General features: G+C 38.5%; 1 protein-coding gene across 2 annotated transcripts in view; it reads left to right on the top strand.

The window, feature by feature from the left end:
- bckdhb (branched chain keto acid dehydrogenase E1 subunit beta) overlaps nt 1–21,104 on the top strand; it is a 78,741-nt gene that overhangs the window by 39,550 nt on the left and 18,087 nt on the right. For both annotated transcript variants that reach the window (XM_061949652.2, XM_061949644.2), the window contains exons 9-10: nt 134–220; nt 12,084–12,236. In XM_061949652.2, coding sequence (XP_061805636.1) covers nt 134–220; nt 12,084–12,224 — 228 coding nt within the window. In that variant the 3' untranslated portion in view covers nt 12,225–12,236. The remainder of the gene's footprint in view (nt 1–133; nt 221–12,083; nt 12,237–21,104) is intronic.

The following is a 21,104-nucleotide window of genomic DNA, read 5'->3' as shown; positions in this document are numbered from 1 at the left end:
GATATATATTTTATGGGACAGCTGTGTAATGAGGATGTTTTATTTTAATTTTGATATGTCAATTAGCCTCACACGTTTTCCGTGCTGATGCATTTTAAAGAACAATTCAGTAACCTAAATATTTGTCTTGCAGTCTGTGGTGAAAACTGGACGTTTGCTCATAAGTCATGAGGCCCCTATAACTGGAGGCTTTGCTGCTGAAATCAGCTCTACGGTGCAGGTGAGTGTACAGTATATATTGTATTTGACAATTTTTTTGGGTGAGGCAGGAGAATTGGAAGTTTTCACGAGTAGAAGATGGGTTTCTAGTTTCAAATAAAGCTGAATAGCCCTTTACGGTATGCCTCAGAGCATACCAGGTTTTGTGCAACCTCATTACATCTGCAGACATATGATATTCAGATTGTTCTCTTCTATAAGCAATTGGACATGTATAAACTTTAGAAAGTCAAAAATAACATAAGTTTTGGCATCCTCCTAATAGTGAAATGCTTTCCAATCGGGTCCTTTTTAGGGAGTGCTTGGTAGGAAAACACTGATAAGGCCTAAAAGATAGTTAACTGCAGAAAGCCAGTGGCTACTCCCTAAAATCCTCAATTCTCAAAGAAAAAACAAAAACCCCTACCAAAATGTTCTGGACCACATTATTTTCAATTTTTTTATTTTTGCAAATGCAGTTCAAAAAGCCAAATTGCATACCTTGATTGTCATCACAATGCACACTATAGTACAATGTATTACAAATAGATTAGCTGCGCACTTAAAAGCAAGCCATCAATAGAAGAACTATGCAAGATTTAGCAATTAACAGAAACAGTACTGTTCAATTGAATGCTCTGTTTTCGTAATACCTTTTATGACCAGCAGCCAAGTATTTGTGCTAGTTTAATTCAGTTTGCAGGCTACTTCCTGATTTATGAAGGATGACAAACACTTGAGATGTGTCATTATTAATATTATTATGTGGCGACCCCGAAGGGAATAAGCGGTAGAAAATAGATGGATGGATGAATGGGGTGGACAGTTGCTTTGAAAACATTGTAACTCAAACTGTAATAAATTCATGTATTAGCCCCTTTATCCAAATTCTCTTCAAAATGTATTGTGTTTTTACCTTATCCATGTACCACTCTTTTAAAAAAGGGGGAGTTTTATTGTAATGCTGCCATTTTTGTCTGTCAGTCTATTTCATGTTTTAGTGTGTCAAAATAATTGTCAAAAAGTATATCAATACAAACTGTGTGATATAGCGAAATAGTGAAACATGACATTAGTAATTCTAATGATGATAATGTCTGGATTTACATGCAACTGACAGTGACTGTTGTAATTTCTTTACATGTTTTAATACTGCTGTTGCCCCCTGTATGGATAAGTTTAATAGAGTGCAGTCATTTGACTAAGGTACATGAAATATTTGTTTTCGACAACAAGGGAATAAGCAGTAGAAAATAGATGGATGGAACAAGAGCACACATTTATGTAACTGTCATATAATCTCAAAATAAATCCATCATCCTAATTCCATCCATGACTGCTCTGTGATAGCTTTGTCAGCAATTTATGGTCTTATTGTTTGATTCACTGATGAGACCGAACAGTTAGTATCACTTTCTCAGTCCTTAAAAGTTACTATACTGTAAGAATTACTTCTGTTTATAAGTGATTTCCTTTTCAATGTCTTTGAATGTCATTTCCCAGTTATTGTCACTCAGTGTCCTTTCCCTTTTAGTGGAGGCTTGGATAGCCATCCTTCCAATTTTATGTACTCGTGTTTTCACATTGTGAACTAGTGATGTAAGTTGTTTTTGCATTCACTGGTTGTATTAGATCTGCAGCTTTCACATAGCCTTAGGACATTTGGAGAGAACACTCTTGATTTTCTGTTTTCTTTTGTTTTTAAAGATAATGAAGCATGACTTATATGGCTCTGTTGCATGGAATTAATGTTAAGATGTTCTTCAAAGAGATTTTGCTGTGTGCTGAAGTACTTTTCTATAAACAAAAAGATCTGCATGAAACTGCGTTAAAGGGGACCTATGATGATTGTCCTTTGTTCGAACTTATAACTGTTGTTACAATGTTGGATACTCATGTTAAACAATGCCAAAGCATCAAATCATAAAGTTAATGCATTTGGGCATGAGCTTGCACACCATTTTGGATGCCTCTGCCCAAGGGGTTTTGTGATTTAAGTGAGTACATTTTATTTAGACTTGGACTTAGACAAACTTTAATGATCCACAAGGGAAATTGTTCCCACACAGTAGCTCAATTACAATGATGGAAAGTGTAAGGATAGAAAGGACAATGCAGGTATAAATTTGTTCAGCACTTCTCACAGAGAGAGCTCACAAAGTGCTTCACATTGTTAAAATACAAACAGTACAATAAAAATAGGCATATAGCATGATCCAACAACAAAGATATTGCAAATAAAGTGAAATCAAATATGATAAAATAAGAATAAGAAGTAATGATTACATATAACATAATAAAACATTATAATGGAATATTACAGCAAGATAGACGTACCTATTTGAACATGATGTAAATCTATCACCCGGAAGACGAGGAGCTATTTATGAGACCAGCTGAGTTTGAGGAAACAAGAGAAGGTAGTCTTAAGTATTATTTTATCTAATATTCGTATGCGTATAATAACACTAACGCATGACATGCAGTGACATAAATGCTGATACATCATCTTTTTTTAATTGCTGCTCTGTATCGATCGGAGAGTGTGTAGGTATACCTAATATAGTTTTTAGTAGTGTTTTGAAAATATATATATATTTAACCGTGTTTCTTTTGTGGTCGTTGGGGTGTAGTTTTATTTGCAAACTGGGAACACCTCCACAAACGAACATCTTGCAGACTCAAACGTGTTGTAAATGTGACTGTGACGCAAAATATATGCAAAATTTGCACCAAAGCATATCCAATACATATTATCAGACTAAAGAGAAGTGTTTTAAATGTAGATTAAAATCATCGATTTAGAACCTTATGCATCTAAATTTAATCCAATCCAAACAAAGAATAACCTTAGAGAAAGATCTAATTCAAAACATTTGTATGTACGCACAACACTTAAGACCTTTAGTTTATCAGTATTAATTTATTTACATAAGATACTTATTTAGCAACTTATTTAACTATTTATTGAGAACTTTATTATTTATGGATATACATTGTGTACAAATTGAGAACAGGAAGTGAACAACTGTGTTAGTATTTACTATTAAATGGAAAAGGGGTAGGATTAAATAAACTCTGCGTTGTCCTACTCCTTGTAATGGCAGCCGAGGGTCTTGTGAGATGACCACTGGCTGGTATGAGCTCAGTAAGAAGAAAAAAACAACCGGCAGGAATGCGAGAAACACTTTTTTTTTCAACAGAGACTCTCTCTCCTAAACACTTGCCGTCAAAAGTGTAAAGACCAATCGTACAGTTCCTGTCTGTCTGTCTTTATATTTATATTTTTATATATATATATATATATGTATATGTGTGTGTGTGTGTGTGTGTGTATATGTGTACCGTATTTTTCGGAGTATAAGTCGCACCGGAGTATAAGTCGCACCTGCCGAAAATGCATTATAAAGAAGGAAAAAAAAACATATAAGTCGCTCCTGAGTATAAGTCGCACCCCCGGCCAAACTATGAAAAAAACTGCGACTTATAGTCCGAAAAATACGGTATATATATATTAGGGCTGTCAAGTGATTTTTTCAATCAGATTAATCACACTCTAAACCTATGATTAATCACGGGTTATTACTTGCTTGCATAAATAAAATTTGCTGAAGAAAATACCCCAATATTTGGGTACAAATGCAATTTGGTAGTCAGAATGTCATACAGAAACGTTTTTTAAATGTATTACTGAACTGCAAATCATTGATTTGCTCAATACTTGGTGAAAATAAGGATAGTAAAAATTAAGTGCACATTTTGAAAGTCTTTGCCGTTTGCAATAATATTGCAAACAATGTACAGTTACTAATAGATAATGTAGAAAACACACTCAAACAACTTAACATATTCTTCTTTAGTTTAAACAGTTTTTGAAACAAACAAGTTTGTCTACCTTTTTCAGATCACAATGCTGGTCTCTCTTTTTGGTACAATGCTACCCGAGCTTGTTGTGATTACTTACAGATGTCCAGTGTTCTCCAGGATGCAAAATACATTCACATTCAGTATGCAGTTGCAAGTTGATGCTCATGTTTGTGTAGTACAGTTGGTTCATGCTTGCTGTAGATTTGCCTCTTCCAGGTATTGCTTGTACACCAACATGTGACTTTTTCCCGGCATTGAAAACCAGTGGTGATCAACCAAGCTAAGATGACTTTTGTACACCAAGCAGCGCGCAAACTATTTGTGTACAAAAGAGGCTTAAATCTTTCTGTAAAATGCAAATACAAGCACACAAATCTAACTATGCAATGGAATAGATCCCTATACTTTATTAAAAAAGATTTGTCGAGTGATATCAAGGATTATACGTCAGACATATCGGGAGGTGGGACATATCGAACTATTGTGCTCCAAAAGCCATTATACACGACAAAACAGGTGGAAACTTGGAAAAGCATGGATGTCTACAACTTCTTTGTGTGTGGCTGTGTCAAGGAAATTGGTATCAAAACTCTCCCGGATAAATATGCATTGTTTTGCTCAGGTGTGGTTGCATTTAATGACTTAACTTCAGGTCTAAATGAGCCATGCATGCTGTTGCATGCAAGGTTTACGAGTAGCGTCTTTTTTCCTGTCTTTATCAAAATATAACTATAGATTTCAACATTGTGTGTGTGCTGAAAGCTTCATTTATGATTGTTGCTTTTGGTAAAAGCTTTTAGATTTTGCTCACATTTGCTTTCTTTTATTTAGACACGCCGAGTTGGTGCTTTTCGAAACGCTCGGAGCAAACGTGTTTAAGAAATACAAACAGTATCAAGATAATACTTAAATGGGGAATACAAAACGTTAAAATAATATTAAACAAACCTTTTTAATGAAGTGATCGCTGCAAAATCATGCATTCTTTGAATCCGCACCCTGAATCCTCTCGTCGTTATTTAGTAAAATCTTGCAGTCTTACGCCCTTTTTGATTGCCTCTCGAGGAACGTTTATCCTTTTTCGTGATTTTAACGATTCGTACTAGGGTGTTTTGCTTCAAGAAAGGAAAAATCACGCCTAATACCCATTGAGAACAAAGCGAGCTGGACCATCACGCATGTTTAATGGGCGACATGAGCCAGACATGACGTCAGTAAAATCCAAGCAAGGTATTGTACGACGAATCTGCTTTGGTGATATGAATGACATCTTCTTGCAGGACTTGGTCTCCACAGATGTTGGCTGCCCTACATGCGATGACTTTCCTTTTGGCATAAGGCATATGTTTAACTTAACTGTGCTACTTATATTGGCAACATTAAATCAGGAAAACTTTGCCAGCATAGCGTTCTTTTGTGCTTACTGTGAATGTAGCTATCGGCGCGAGCAGAGAACGGTCTTGTTTGTCCATCCTAGGCCACCGTAGGTCACGTGAGCTGCGTCACCAGTCCTGCTTATGTTAGCCAAGTTAGCTGCTTGTATGTTGAAGTGGAGACGGCTGAGGGTATATGAAACAAGGTCAGCTTCCTTTTGAACATGACATAGTGTCTCAGTTAAGGACTACACACCTTTAGTGACCAAAGAATGGCAAAGTTTGAGCCCCCAGAACCGTTTCATTTTGCCGTACGGAGGACGTGCTTTACACGCTTTCAAACCTTACAAGAGCTCTTGTATGCAGTTTGTAAGCCGGAGCCAAAAAAAAAGAAGTAGCAATTTATCGATGACTGCAAAGTTATTGAGTCCATTTTCATTTACTGTCGACTTACTACTAGTGGACTTTATTTTATCAGCGCAGCCCTTCGAATTCAAGGCTTTTTAATGCGATTTAAGACCACGGCAACCCCGATAGGGACAAGGGGTAGAAAATGGATGGATAGAATTTTCGCAAAATGTATTTGACTTTTTAAATGCGTTTTAATGCCCGCGGAAAATCTTTATGTGCTTTGCTTTAAGATGCTATTTTAAACTTGTTGTGCGACAATTACAAAGTTTGTCGCTGCAATGCCAACATTGTAAAGTTCCATCAGAGTGTGATTTGAAGTGAAATTGGCTGCCTTTCATCAATTATCTTAGCACCGTGTAACAATAGGCGCCGTCTTTTGGGTTTACGCGCGGTCATAACAAATAGTGTGATTCATTTTTATTAATTTATGATAAGGCAATATTTTTTTGTTCCTCACATGCGTTAACGCGTTAACGTTGACAGCCCCAATACATGTATGTGTGTATATATATATAAATACATTTATATACTGTGTGTATATAAATGGTCAATTTTTTAGGGCATGAAGGCAAGTGATGAGGGCGGTCGCGGCAAGTTGCTGTGGTTAAATTTGAGCATCGATCTTCTTCTGATGACTTGTATTGATGGAAATCAGACAAGATTTACAGTAGCTGCTGATAAGTTTCACAACTTTGAGTTTACATTGTAAAGGGGAAAAAATTCCTTTCCCATAACACATGAAAGTGGTTGGTTTTTAGCTTCTTACTTGTCCAGCTTCCCCTCTTGTTTTTAGATCCTTTACAAGAAATACATTGGAGGCTAACTCCTCAGCCTGCTGGCTTGTGCGCACTAGTAATCGGAGACCCTTATTTTGTTAACGCAGGCAGGATGGAGCAGCATTTTTATTGTGAAGACAGAAACTGAGCGCTTACACTTTTCACGGCAAGTGTTTTTGAGAGAGTCTGTGTTGAAATAAAAACTGTTTCTTGCGTTTCTACCGGTCGTTTTTAATTCATACTGAGCTCACACTAGCCAGCAGTAATCTCATAAGACCCTCAGTTCGCGTGTGTGTCAAGCAAGGGACAAATGTGAAGTCATCATAAAGATTGATGATAGGTTATTTTTAGGTCTATTTTTTTAATGCATGGCAATCAACAAGACACCCGCTTTGAGATCGACCAGTCGCTTGTGAGTAGGGCTGCAACTAACGGTTATTTTGATAGTCGATTAGTCAACGATTATCTTAACGATTAGTCGACTAATCAGATAATAAAGCGTACACATTTAATGGCTCTGTTTCCATTGACTATTAAATGCAGCTCAAGTTATTTTAGGCATGTGCTTAGTAACAACAAATATGACTAATTAATGTATAAATACAATATGTATTTATGCTGTAAATGTGCTGCTCATTCAGCTGTTACGAAAAATGTCAATGACTATTAAAATGTTGTCTATTTAAAAGAAAGGAAAGGCAGACTGCTGTGTATTAAAATAGCAGCAATGAGAACAAAAAAAACACAAAATCTAACTTCCTCAAAAAAGAAAAGCATTTTGTGATGTTTGAAAAGCTTCACATTGGTATATTGACTATTGATTAACTCCTGGCAGTTTTAGCACTCTAATACACTCAATGTGTAGAATTTTATATTTGATTACTTTTTAAAAATGTTGGCTATTTAAAATATTGCATGGTTAATCTTATGATACCTCCACATTGGTGCCTGCCTGTACGTCTGTGTTTGTTGAAGTGCCTTTTTTTTATGGCATTGCAAATTGACGCTGCTTTAAAACAAACTTGAATTGATGTAGACAAAGTTTAGTTGGCTGACTTAGGCAAAAATGATGGTTAAAGTTATTTTTCACACAACTTGTCTCACTTTTGTTAGCTAGCTAGCAAGGTAGAAGCTAACAGTAGTCTTACCGAGGCTGTGTCCGCATCCTCCCTCCAAATGTGGGACATCATGTCTCCACTTTAAATGCTCGCGTATCACAGATGTACTGCCATAAAAACAAGATCCGCTTTGCAAATTGAGTAAGGTATTGATGTTTTTAGGAAATATCCTCACACTTTACATGTTATCACTCACAAAAACATTGTGAGTGATAACACTCACAATTCCTGACCACTTCCGGCCGGAAAAACATGAGTAATGCCGTCACGACTATTGTCGACAAATATAATTGTTGACGACAAATTTTAATGACGCCAATGTCGACTAATCGTTGTAGCCCTACTTGTGAGCGACGTAACAGGCCACCCTGACTTAGAGACATCATGGTGTTCATGTATCTCTTTAAATGACAGTCAAAATAATGACCAAACAAGTACTTTGAACGACAACATCAAAACTTTTTTTAAATAACAAACATACTATGTATGTACTATGCTGTATTATAAGTATTTGATCCCTGTGGGTTTTGTAGGTAGACCAACTTAGAAAAACATACATTAGTCACACAAAGTTAGGGATGTTCGCCTTCCGAATGACATTTTTTGGTTGAACCTAAAATGCACAATAACCTTGACAGATGAACTTAAATTGACCTTCTCTGAACCGTCTAATCCACATATTGTTTATTGTTTATTGAATGGATCCCCATTAGCTGACGCCAAGGCAACCGCGAGTCTTCCTGGGGTCCATATAGGAGCATACAAATTAAAAATACAAAGAATACATACATTACCAAACATTATACAAAAGAAAAGTACAACATAAGATTAAAAAAAAGGTAGTTAAACCCAGTAATAAACATTAATGTCATGTGGGCAGCTGCAATAGGTGTATCTTCAACGCTGTCTTGAATGACAATTTACTTTGTGAGAGATTAATGTGAGATTGCAACCGATTCCAGAATGATATACATCTATATATGACTGTATGTTTGAGGAGATTGGTCCTGGGAGCAGGAAGTGCCAAATAGCCATTGTTGGCATTCTTAGTGTGTATATGTGTGTTAGTTGATTTTAAAAACTGTTTGTAAAAGTAATCTGGTGATTGATCTAACATGATAGTTCTAAAGAACATAAGGACAACTACAATGCATCTTTTGTTCAACAGATAACCAGGACAGGCGTGAATGCATATATGAAATATTAGTGTGCAAAGAACATTTAAGTACCAGTCCAGCTGCTCTGTTCTGAACAAGTTGCAGTTTGTTCAGGTCAGACTTAGTCGTAGCGGACCATATTATAGGACAGTAATGAAGATGACAGAAAACCAAGGACTGTATGACTTGACCCATTGTTGAGGATGTCAAGTAGGTGGAGCACTTCCTGACCATTGCTAAACCTCTTCCCATCCATCCATCCATCCATTTTCTACCGCTTATTCCCTTTGGGGTCGCGGGGGGCTCTGGAGCCTATCTCAGCTACAATCGGGCGGAAGGCGGGGTACACCCTGGACAAGTCGCCACCTCATCGCAGGGCCAACACAGATAGACAGACAACATTCACACACTAGGGCCAATTTAGTGTTGCCAATCAACTTATCCCCAGGTGCATGTCTATCCATGTTCACTAAAATGCCATCACTATGATCGGACAATGACAGTTGACTATCTAATAGCACACCAAGCAGTTTTTCTTTTTTAACCTGCTCAATATGTATATCTGACATTGAAAGATGAAGCTGAGGGTCATCAACAAGCATATGCCTGGATCCAAAAAGAATGCTTTTTGTTTTGTCAATATTCACAACAAGTTTACTATCTTTTAGCCAGCTTGACACACATCTTTTACCCAGCTTGACACACATATCTGACTGTTCAGTGTTTCAATGCTTTTTTAACAGCTATATATTGAATGATAAGTCCTCCCTCCCATCGACGCATTCACCCTGGACATATTATGTCTTAAAAAAACAGACTGCCTCATGCTATTCATCCCATGACCATCTTTAGAGCAGAGTACAAAACAGGCTGTGTTCTCAATGTAAAGATAAGACATTTTGTTTTTTGGCTGTCATGCTTTATCATTTATTTTATCATTCTGAGTACTACAAATACAAGCTTAACAAGAACTGTCATTTTACCACCAAACATCAGTTGTTTCTAGTACTAGCGTAATTCGTAATAAAGGCTTTCATTTGGCCAGCCATAAATGCAATCTGAATCTAAACAAGGCTGCTAGTTAGTTTGTATGTATGTTTGAGATGCCAAAAGTTTCAGGCAGGGTAGATCATTGTAGAAGTTATTGCCCGGAAATGTTTAATCAGTTGAACCCCTAAACTTTCCTCAAAGGACATATATACAAAACAAATCAGGACAAAGGTACTTTTTGGTTGGTTAATCATTCGTAGGTGTTTTCCGCAAATGACCCATAGTTGAATATTTTGGACTGATAACCTCTGAGGAAGGCAACAGTTGTAGCTGAAACCATCAGGTACTGAAATAAACACACGTCTGGCTGTAAGAATAACAAAATTGCACTGTCATGCTGTTATGATTTCCTACTATTACATATAATACCGTTTGCACAGCTAATTTTATCCTTAATCCTACATAAGTAAAATCTCAGCATTCTAGCTATCCCTACTGAATTATTTTAAGTGCTGTGGATACAAGCTTTTGCAACTACCATATTAAAATATTTGTTTTCGAACGTTTAAGTATAACACATATAATAATGTATTTCCCAAAATATAAATACTGATTTAATGTAATTTGAGACTTGTGGCCTTACGCCTGTCCAGCTGTGGTGGCGGGCAGTCAAAATGCTGTACTTTGCTTCCACATGCAATGATGTTTTTAGAGGTGATTACAGATGCCATCCTGACAAACAGGACAAACTCCCTGTTAGTAGTGTCTGACTGCTTGAATGTTGTGGCACATGGACTTGCTTCTGAGGTCCTATTCCTTTTTATAACGCTCATCAATATGCTGAGTCCTTACTCTTTGTCCCTCAATGATTCTTCCTGAACAACACTGCCTATTAAGATGGCAATTTATTGTTACATGATTTTTCTTAATTAATGATGAATTATGTTGACCTTAAAAGGCAGAAGTGTGGTGTTGTTGCCTCCTTCTACCTGTCAGTTCTAAGAGTATGGCATCCATGTCGAGGATGGTATCCTGCTCAGTCTTTGCAAGTACATTCCTGCTCAACTTCATGTTTCCATGTTGTTACTCTATGAAAGGAAATGGTTTGGAAACTTCTATATTTTAGGCCTCTCAAAATTTGTAGTGTTTCGAAATAAATCTTTGCAATTTGGCATTCAGTTATTCTGCATAGACATCACCTTCGGCTTTATTTCACAGTTGCACATTCAGTTAAATCTGTTGAGTTCTTTACATGATGGGACTGTCAAGTTACCCACTGAATGAAGTGGTGTTGATCGCCCAACTGGCAGGAAGTAGAACCCTTGAGGTCACCCTCACATTGGTATTTTAGGACAGAACTTAAGGGACGGCGTGGCGCAGTGGAAGAATGGCCGTGCGCGACCCGAGGGTCCCTGGTTCAATCCCCACCTAGTACCAACCTCGTCATGTCCGTTGTGTCCTGAGCAAGACACTTCACCCTTGCTCCTGATGGGTGCTGGTTAGCGCCTTGCATGGCAGCTCCCTCCATCAGTGTGTGAATGTGTGTGTGAATGGGTAAATGTGGAAGTAGTGTCAAAGCGCTTTGAGTACCTTGAAGGTAGAAAAGCGCTATACAAGTACAACCCATTTATCATTTATAACTTAACTGAGAAGCCAACAATATTGTAAGCTCACAAACAAGTGCAATTTGTTGTTTCATACACAATTAATTTTTATTCATTATTCATATTAGATACATCAGAGACAGTCTTTGGTTTAAACTGTCATTATCAAATATTACAGATGTCATTGATATATAAATTGAACAATTTTGGTCTCAGGACTGACCCTAGAGATACATGTAATTACTCTGATGTGTGATCTCCTTGGCTCACATATTGCTTCCTGTTTATGTAGCTTTTCACCCAGTTCAGAACCAGACCCATACAGCAATATTGTTCTATTTTTTTGATAAGGGTATTGTGATTGATTATATTGAATGCTTTTCATAAAGGCCTAATTAAAAAACAATATTAAGATTATTTATTTATGGATGTCGTTTGTAGGAGCTCCTTCGCTTCAATGAGGTGGGCAAATGTCTCATCATTTATGTCTAGAAGCTCAGTGAAGAATATTTTTCTATTTTTCATGTCACTTTGGATTGTCAACAATAATATCTATCCTGACTTGCTTATTTTTAATTGTGTTTTTTAGGAGGAGTGTTTTCTTAACTTGGAGGCTCCCATTACTAGAGTGTGTGGTTACGACACTCCATTCCCGCATATTTTTGAACCCTTCTACATCCCAGACAAGTGGAAGTGCTTTGAAGCAATCAAGAAGATGATTAACTACTAAAACTGGAATCAGGTAAGGACAACACAGAAGCTGCCTTTGAACATTTTATACTTTCCTGAACAAAATCTAAAAACAGGGTGGAATGGAGAACAGGCATTTAGATTTTGTGCTGCTGAATTAGTCCCTTTTCCACCAAAAGTTCAGGAACTGTAGGTTTCTGTGGACATGTGTGGTTTGGGTTTCCATCGCATTTCACAGTTAAAAGGGAACTGCACATTTTTTGGAATTTTACCTATTTTTCACAATCATGAGAGACAAGAAGACAAAAGTTTTTGTTTTTTTTGCTTTCAAGCATATACAAATCGGCTCGTTCTAGGTGGCTAGCAATGCAGCTAATGGGAGCAATCAATTATACCTCTAAATCACTTTAAAATGCATTTAAAAACCGTCAACAATACCTCATGTACATTTCGTAACCCGTATAATAACCAAACTGTAGCGACATTGTTATTGTAAGAGCGTAAACTCTTTTTCTATCGTAGTAACACATCGGCATGCTACGTTATTAGCCGTATTTGTAATGCACAACACTGCGATACGACACCAATCTGTACTGACTTAAAGGCCTACTGAAATGCGATTTTCTTATTTAAACGGGGATAGCAGGTCCATTCTATGTGTCATACTTGATCATTTCGCGATATTGCCATATTTTTGCTGAAAGGATTTAGTAGAGAACATCGACGATAAAGTTCGCAACTTTTGGTCGCAGCTGCATGAGTACTCACGGTACCGCGTCTGCGCATCCAACTCAAAGTCCTCCTGGTAAGAGTCTCTGTTGTCCCAGTTCTCCACAGGCCAATGGTAAAGTTTGACTGTCATCTTTCGGAAATGTAAACAATGAAACACCGGCTGTGTTATCCGGCACAGCAGTCAGGAGGTTCATTCTACGGCGGGGGTGCGTACACCTGCCGCAATACACCGCTTCCCACCTACAGCTTTCTTCTTTGCTGTCTCCATTGTTCATTGAACAAATTGCAAAAGATTCACCAACACAGATGTCCAGAATACTGTGGAATTTTGCGATGAAAACAGACGACTTAATAGCTGGCCACCATGCTGTCCCAAAATGTCCTCTACAATCCGTGACGTCACGCACAGACGTCATCATACCGAGACGTTTTCAGCAGGATATTTCGCGCAAAATTTAAAATTGCACTTTAGTAAGCTAACCCGGCCGTATTGGCATGTGTTGCAATGTTAAGATTTCATCATTGATGTATAAACTATCAGACTGCGAGGTCAGTAGTAGTGGGTTTCAGTAGGCCTTTAAAAACATGAACAATCATATTACAGTATCTGTAAAGTATTCGCCCACATTTCATGTTTTGTTCGTACACAGCTGAGCTAGCCAGACAGCGTATGTACTGTCGTTGTACTAACACGCAGAATGTATCATGATCGATATTAAAGTGACTCTCTCGATGGACAGTTGTTTGTGTGGTCCAACTGGTCGGGGACGTTTCCTGTTGATTCATGCCGAAATAGCTTGGCTCCAAATGCCATGTTTATAGTTTCAAAATCGCTTTCATCCCCCTCTCCCGACTTCTGTCTGCTCCAACGTCTCACTCTTCCTTCGCGCTCACTTCTATAAGCAGCAGTATATTTAGCTTCAAAAGTACACGGTTGCAAATCCTCATTTGTCCAAAAATAATAATTGTTGTTGTCTGTTACCAAGTCTGCCGTGATTAGAACACACACGCGTGTTTGATTGCGGAAGTAGGAACACACATGTTGCCAGAAGTCAGACGTGCGCTGCTATGGAAACAGAAATCAATGCACAAAATAAATCAGTCCCCGAAATGATTGAATTGATCAAATTCAGTAAATATTTAGCATAGTACATATTGTTATGAACGTGCCTGATACTACATTTTATATAGATTTGCAGTGTGTATATAAAACTGCTGGAGGGTTTTTTAAGTTGTTTAGAGAGCTTTGAAGGTTACAACTTTGACTCCCATTAGCCCCATCTTTCAAGCTTTTTTATCATATTTAAAATCGTAAAAAAAAAAAAGACGTGTGTTCTTGTCTCTCATAATGATTGTGAACAAACAAAGTGCAGTTCCTCTTTAAGGGTATTTTTTTTTTACAAATCAGGCTGACAATGTACAGTATGGATGCTTGGTACAGTACTGTATATTTACATTTATGCTGTGTAAATAAACAGACAATACCAGGTCACATTTATTTTACTAAAGTGTAAGTAAATACAATAAAAAGCAATAAGATACAAAACGAGGGCGAAAGTGTGCCGAATTTAACATAAAAAGTCAGGCTTTTTGTTCACAGTGTCTAACAGTCAGAAAAGTCATCCCCTCAGTAAATAATGAATTCATAAGGGGCAGGCGAGTACTATTGGTCCATTTCAGTTGTAAATAACAATGCATAAATGATGAATGTTAATGTTTATTTCACGGCGACATCATTAAATCATCAGATATAGCACTGACCCGTTCTTTAAGCATTCAGTTCACTCGGGTTGAGGCTAATAACTATACAAATGCCGTGTCACTGACTACTTTTACAGCATGTAACAAAGTAAATGTTGAATATTTGATGTGATTGACCTTTGTTCTACTTGTTTACCGCCTCCTCTGTTTCACATTCTCCTTAAACGAGGTCGTCTTTTCCCTGTGAGCAACTGGAGATGCTGCTTCTCAGTTCGATTGAATTCTGAATATTCTTCTGTAAATATGTTTAAAAGAATTGGTCCACTTTTCATAGTTTTGCAAGCCAAAATCAAAAATGTACAAATTAATGAACAGTATTGAACTGCAAGCTATTTTAAATAACCACGGCAAAGTAAAAACCCTTTAAGGTCATTCCACTAATCAGCGTTCTTCGGCACACAGATACCACACAGAAGTTCCTGCAACTTGAAAGTTCCTATTGTTCTTCTTTTTCTCCATTATCAAGTATATTGTAATAAAAATACACATAAAATAATGTCCAGTAAATATGTACCTGCATACTGTAACTACAGTTGAAATTTTGAATATGTTTTAGAAATTACCCACCTGTGCACCTGCCGAAAGCACAGCTTGTCCAACAAAGGTTTCTGAAGAACTTTCAAAAGTCCACCCAGCGACTCGAGACTAAGAGACTAAGGCTACGTTCACAGTGCAGGGTTGGATGTCCAATTCAGATTTTTTTGTCAAATCAGATCTCTTTAGTGGCCGTTCACATTACAAAAAAAATGCTATTTCTAATGTGAAAGCAATCTGACCCGCATGTGGACACGACGTCCTGACGTCGCACACACTGCACTGTTTACGGAAGTAAAAATGGTTTCAGCTGTAGTCGGTCTAAGTAATAGCGCATTTGTCAACATTTTCTGAACAATTAATTGCGCGTAGAAGATTAAGAAAGAAGAGGACAAATATTTTGGCTCTCGCAGTTTTACGGGATAATTTGCTTAAATGTCTGCGAGAATAGCGTGTCTGTGGGTGAGTAGTTGGAGACTAGCGTGGTGGAAGTTTCACCTGTGTTCCTAAAAAATGTATTTTCACCTGTTTTTTGCTCTGTTGTTAATTATTAATTTTATAACCATCTATTTTGACAAAGAATTATGACTCTTACCGCTCATACATTGAGGACGCAACGGATATATATCCAATTTATTTCTACATATCGAAGAGGCCAAGTCGGTTATTAAAAAATTCCGAATTGCACTGTTCACACAGACCTGAACAAATCTGATACAGTTCGCATATGGGCAAAGAAGTCGGAATTGACCTGCAGTGTGAACAAGGCCTATACTCGTGCCTGGTGTAACTTTATTTACCCAAGTAGTTTTTGTGGAAACGCACGGGGGTATTTCATTTAACAGTTCCTGTAAAAGTATCTGCAGTGGAAAGGGGCCCATTATTAACAGGTTTTAACTATGAAATCCAAATACTCAAAATTAAAGTCTGGCTTTAATGTAATTTTCATCAGTTTTTCATGCATGGCCTGATTTGAGCATGCCCTGAGATAGTGATTTAAAATGTTATAACATCCTGAGTGTTATAGAAGTGTAAGTCAAGTAGTAGACCCTCAAAAGTGTCACCTGTGCTAAGATGGCGGATCTGAAGGCCTTGTCAGTAAATAAACACAACCTAAAGCTCAGTCCTGAACTTAAATTTTGCCAGTCATATAAATAAAACACCAGTATCACTTTGTACTTTCTTTTTGTTAAAGGAATAGTAGTCTAATAGTCATAAAAGTTGGAGATGCCTGCTATTGGTAGTTCAATCAATCAATCAATCAATCAATGAAAGTTTAGTATAGCCCTTAATCAGAAATGTCTCAAAGGGCCGCACAAGCCACAACGGCATCCTCGGCTCAGATACCAGATCAGGGCAAGACAAAACCCGGTGCAATGGATGCCAAATGGATACGGTTAATAATGTAAGAGTCCAGTCCATAGTGGGGCCAGAAGGGGATCCTCTTGCATAGAAGTCGGGCGCCGAGACGTCACCGACTGATGCATAAGGAGTGGTTCACCCTGGGTCCCGACTTCATAATGTTATTGGGAGGCAGGAAGGGGATCATCTTGATTGGAGACAAGTCCGCAGCGCAGAGACGTCACCAACTGATGCACGGAGGAGTGGTCCACCCCGGGTCCCGACTTGAAACAGCTAGCGCTTCCTCCGTAGGGGCTGATCCTTGGTTACCTGATAACCTCTCCACGTAGGAGAGAAAGGCAGAGCAGAAAAGAGAGATGGCTGATCAACTGGTCTAAAAAGGGGTCTATTTAATGGCTAGAGTATACACACTAGTTTTAAGATGGGACTTAAATTGTTCTACTGAGGTAACATCTCTAACTGTTACCGGTAGGGATTTCCAGAGTACTGGAACCCAAATAGAAAACGCTCCAAAGCCTGCAGACTTTTTTTTGGGATCTGGGAATCACTAAGAAGCCGGAGTTCTTTGAAACAGATTTCTGGCTGGGACATATGGTACAATACAATCAGCAAGATAGGGTGGAGCTAGACCGTTTAGTATTTTATACATAAGTAGGAAAGCCTTAAAGTCACATCTTAAGTGCACAGGAAGCCAGTGCATTTGAGCCAGTATAAGCGTAATATGATCACATTTTCTTGTTCTTGTTAAAAGTCTAGCAGCCGCATTTTGTACTAACTGTGATCTATAATGCTAGACATAGGGAAACCCGAAAATACTACCTTACAGTAATCAAGACGAGACGTAAGGAACGCATGAATAATGTTTAATTTCATTTAGACACGCCTCCAGGTGACTACAATCTGGCTTGTTGGTCAGCTTTAGGGGCATGTAGAGTTGGGTGTCATCAGCGTAATAGTGAAAGCTAACACCGTATTTGTGTATGATGTCACCTCGCGGCAGCATATAGATGCTGAAGATTGCAGGGCCAAGAACCGAACCCTGTGGAACACTGCATGTTACCTTAACATACTCCGAGGTCACATTTTTATGGGAAACGCACTGCATCCTGTCAGTAAGATAGGAGTTAAACCAAGAAAAGTCTAAGTTTGACACACCTAGACGCGTTTTGATACGTTCTAACGGAGTGTTATGATCGATGGTATCGAAAGCAGCGCTAAGATCAGGTAGCAGCAACATGTATGACACATCAACATCCATAGTTAGCAATAGATCATTAGTCATTTTTGTGAGGGCTGTCTCCATAGAGTGATTTGCCCTGAAACCGGACTGAAAGGGTTCACAGAGATTGTTAGACGCCAAGTATTCATTTAGCTGCTGTGCAACAATTTTATGGAGGAAATACGAGATAAAGGGAAGGTGGGACACCGGCCGGTAGTCTTTTGAGCAGAGGATGAATAACCGCTTTTTTGAATGCTAGGGCAACAGTACCAGAGGAAAGTGATACGTTAATAATATTTACCACTGATGGTCCTAATATTACAAACAGCTCCTTGATAAGTTTTCCAGGAAGTGGGTCAAGTAAACATGTTGTTTGTTTCGCCCTATCTACAAGTCGCAGGAGTTCCTCTAATGTTGTTTCTTCAAAAAGAGAAGGATTATTTTATTATATGGCTCTCACGGAAATCCGTTTTAAAATATTTGGCTTTCATGGCTCTCTCATCCAAAAAGGTTCCCGACCCCTGCTCTAACCACTAGGCCACTGAGTAGGCCCTTAAGGGCCTTTTTTAGCTTTAGCGCTGCTATAGTATCGCGGGTTATCGTAAAAGTTGTTAGTGGGATTATAGATAGAGCCAAATTAATTTGTGAATGGTGCAATTACCGAAGGCAGTAGGCCAGCAAGGGTCGTAGTTGTGATACCATTAATGTTGCGGCTGCTAAGGCATTAGTTATAAGTAGTTTGTTGACAATGAGTCAGAACTTCAAATTTCATAAGGTAGTGATCGGACATTACTTTAGTGTACAAGAGTAACATAAATTGGTCTCAGTCTATCGTATTACCATTGCGATGCATGGGTTCATTTATTATTTGTGTAAGACCACAGCTATCAATTATAGTATGGAGCGCCACGCATGGAGGATCCGACAGGGTATTCATATGGATATTAAAATCCTCCATTATAATTATATTATCTGCGTGCGTCACTAAATCAGCGACAAACTCTGAAAATTCACTGATAAAGTCCAAATAGGGCACAGAGGAGCGATAGATAAGAGCCAGATGGAGAGGTAGCGGTGTGACAGACCTCATAGTAAGCACCTCAAATTTATATTTATTACTTAGGTTAGGGCCAAGGTTAAGATTTTCATTTGATATTAGTGCGACCCCTCCACCCCTTTATAAGGGACGGGCAATATGTGCACTCGTTAAGCGGGAAAAATTAATCTGATTTTAGCCAATTTTCACTGAAATCAATGACTTTAAGATTGTTGTCTCTAATGACCTCATTAACAACGTTTTGGGGGACAATGATCTAATGGTAATCATAGTACTGATATTAACGTTACGTGTATTTGCACAGTGGCCCCTAAATAATTACGATCACATCTAGGAATTGATATGATGGGGATATTGAGATTATTTGCTTGGTACTGCAAAATATTTAACTCGTAGAATGCATGTCGACCTCTGACACAGTCGCTACAGAAAAAAACCTGAGTTTTTTATTATTCTACGAGAAATGCTGTGTGCAGGAATTTTCCAGCCTGGCGCTGGTTAGTTCTAGCTTAACTGACTCCTCAACCGGGCTAACAGACACTGTAATTGCTTGTGTCCGAGCGTGCTCTAGTGTAGTTAGTCAAGATTTACTCAAATAGTAATCTATATTTTTGGAAAGAGTGATGGCGCCTTCCTGATTACGGTGAAGGCTGTCCCTTCTTAGCATGCCCGGTTTGCCCCAGAAAGAGGGCCAATTATCAATAAACGTTATTCCTTGTTTTCTATAATAACTAGCCAGCCACTTGTTAAGCGAGACTAATCTGCTATACCTTTCATCATTGCCTCTCGCAGGCAGGGGACCAGAGACAAATACTCGGTGCCCAGACATCTTTCTAGTGAGATTACAAGTCCTAGCTAGCTATGTTCCTCTTTGTAATCTCTTACTGTCTCACCCTTGTGCCATTAAAGCCGACGTGTACAACTATGTTCTGTAGGCCTGTTTCTATTTACCTCCCCAAGACTAGCGTCAATGTCGGAATACTCTTAATTATGGCGGGTTTACTTAGCTGCATGTTCCGGGTGATGGAATCCCCCATGACTAGTGTGTGATGTCCGGTAGACTAGGGTGTAGGACAAGCTAAAGGGCTAAATTTATTATGCGTCTCAACCGGTTCACTGTGGCTTGTAGGCCGCTTAGGGCTGACGCTAGCAAACGTGTCTGCGGCGTCTAAAATTACAAAATTACTCTGCTCTAACTGGCGGAACCTATCCATGAGAACGGTGCACGAAGAGCAAGGAGCCATACTCGCGTTGTTTCTTTCACCAAGTCGAGTTCTTGCTGTCTTTGGAGCAATAGGCGAAGAATAGCAGCAGCAGCAGCGTGAGGGAGAGAGAGAGGCGGCGAGACAGAGTGGTGTAAGTTTAATAAGACTACTAAATATGTTGGAGAAGTATTAAAGAAAGCTGTAAAACAATTAGAAGCACACAGATAGAAAGATAGTACTTGTCGTTTGCGCCGCAGCGAGCAGCACCAGACTTTTCCGGAAGTGACGTCACTCACCGGAAGTTCTAAAGCATCTAAAGCACATGTGCCTCCCTTCCTTAAAATTTTCATGGACATCAGCTAAAAAATGTAAGCAGTCAAAACCCCTATAATTTGATTTGCTGTTGCTTAAATCATTCACCTTGCACTCGGTCTGTGTTCAGTCCTCTCCACAGTGTAGTGTGGATAGATACTGCAGTGTGGTTATGACCAAAGCAGGCAAAAAGGCCATCAATATTTCTGTTAGCGCTTACAATCTTGTTAAAACACAGCTACAGGATGTAGGCGATTAATCGCGCTTCATTTTTACTGTTCTGGTATTCACATTAGCAGCTTTTAGCTGCACATACTGTATGTGTTTATGGACGGCTGTTATGTTTGCTGGCTGAACTTGCGCGTGAGGCATGATTACTTTCACCATGTGTTTCAAATGTGTTCAGTCAGTAGAGCACAAACGGCTAACTCTGTGTCAAATCAGCACACACATTCAAAACTCTTGGTGCCTGTTCTTTTCATTCTATTCGGTGTATAGTCTAGTGTAAAGCGGAACTCCTTAATTAGCTACATAACCGTCAGTCTTCTTTTTTGTGTACATCCAGCACCATCACAGATTGATTATTAATGCAATTCAGCTTTTCTCTTGAACCATCAGTGTTCAAGTTCATTGTTAATGTTCAGCAGATTTATGAGACTCTGGGGGCTACATTGTCGCCTTATTGGTTGCAGGAGGGCTCAATAATCCTGTGAACTCGGTGCTTTCAATCATCTACAC

This window comes from Nerophis lumbriciformis, linkage group LG04 (genome assembly GCF_033978685.3).
Source record: "Nerophis lumbriciformis linkage group LG04, RoL_Nlum_v2.1, whole genome shotgun sequence".
NCBI lineage: Eukaryota > Metazoa > Chordata > Actinopteri > Syngnathiformes > Syngnathidae > Nerophis > Nerophis lumbriciformis.
This window is presented reverse-complemented; position numbering and strand designations above follow the sequence as displayed.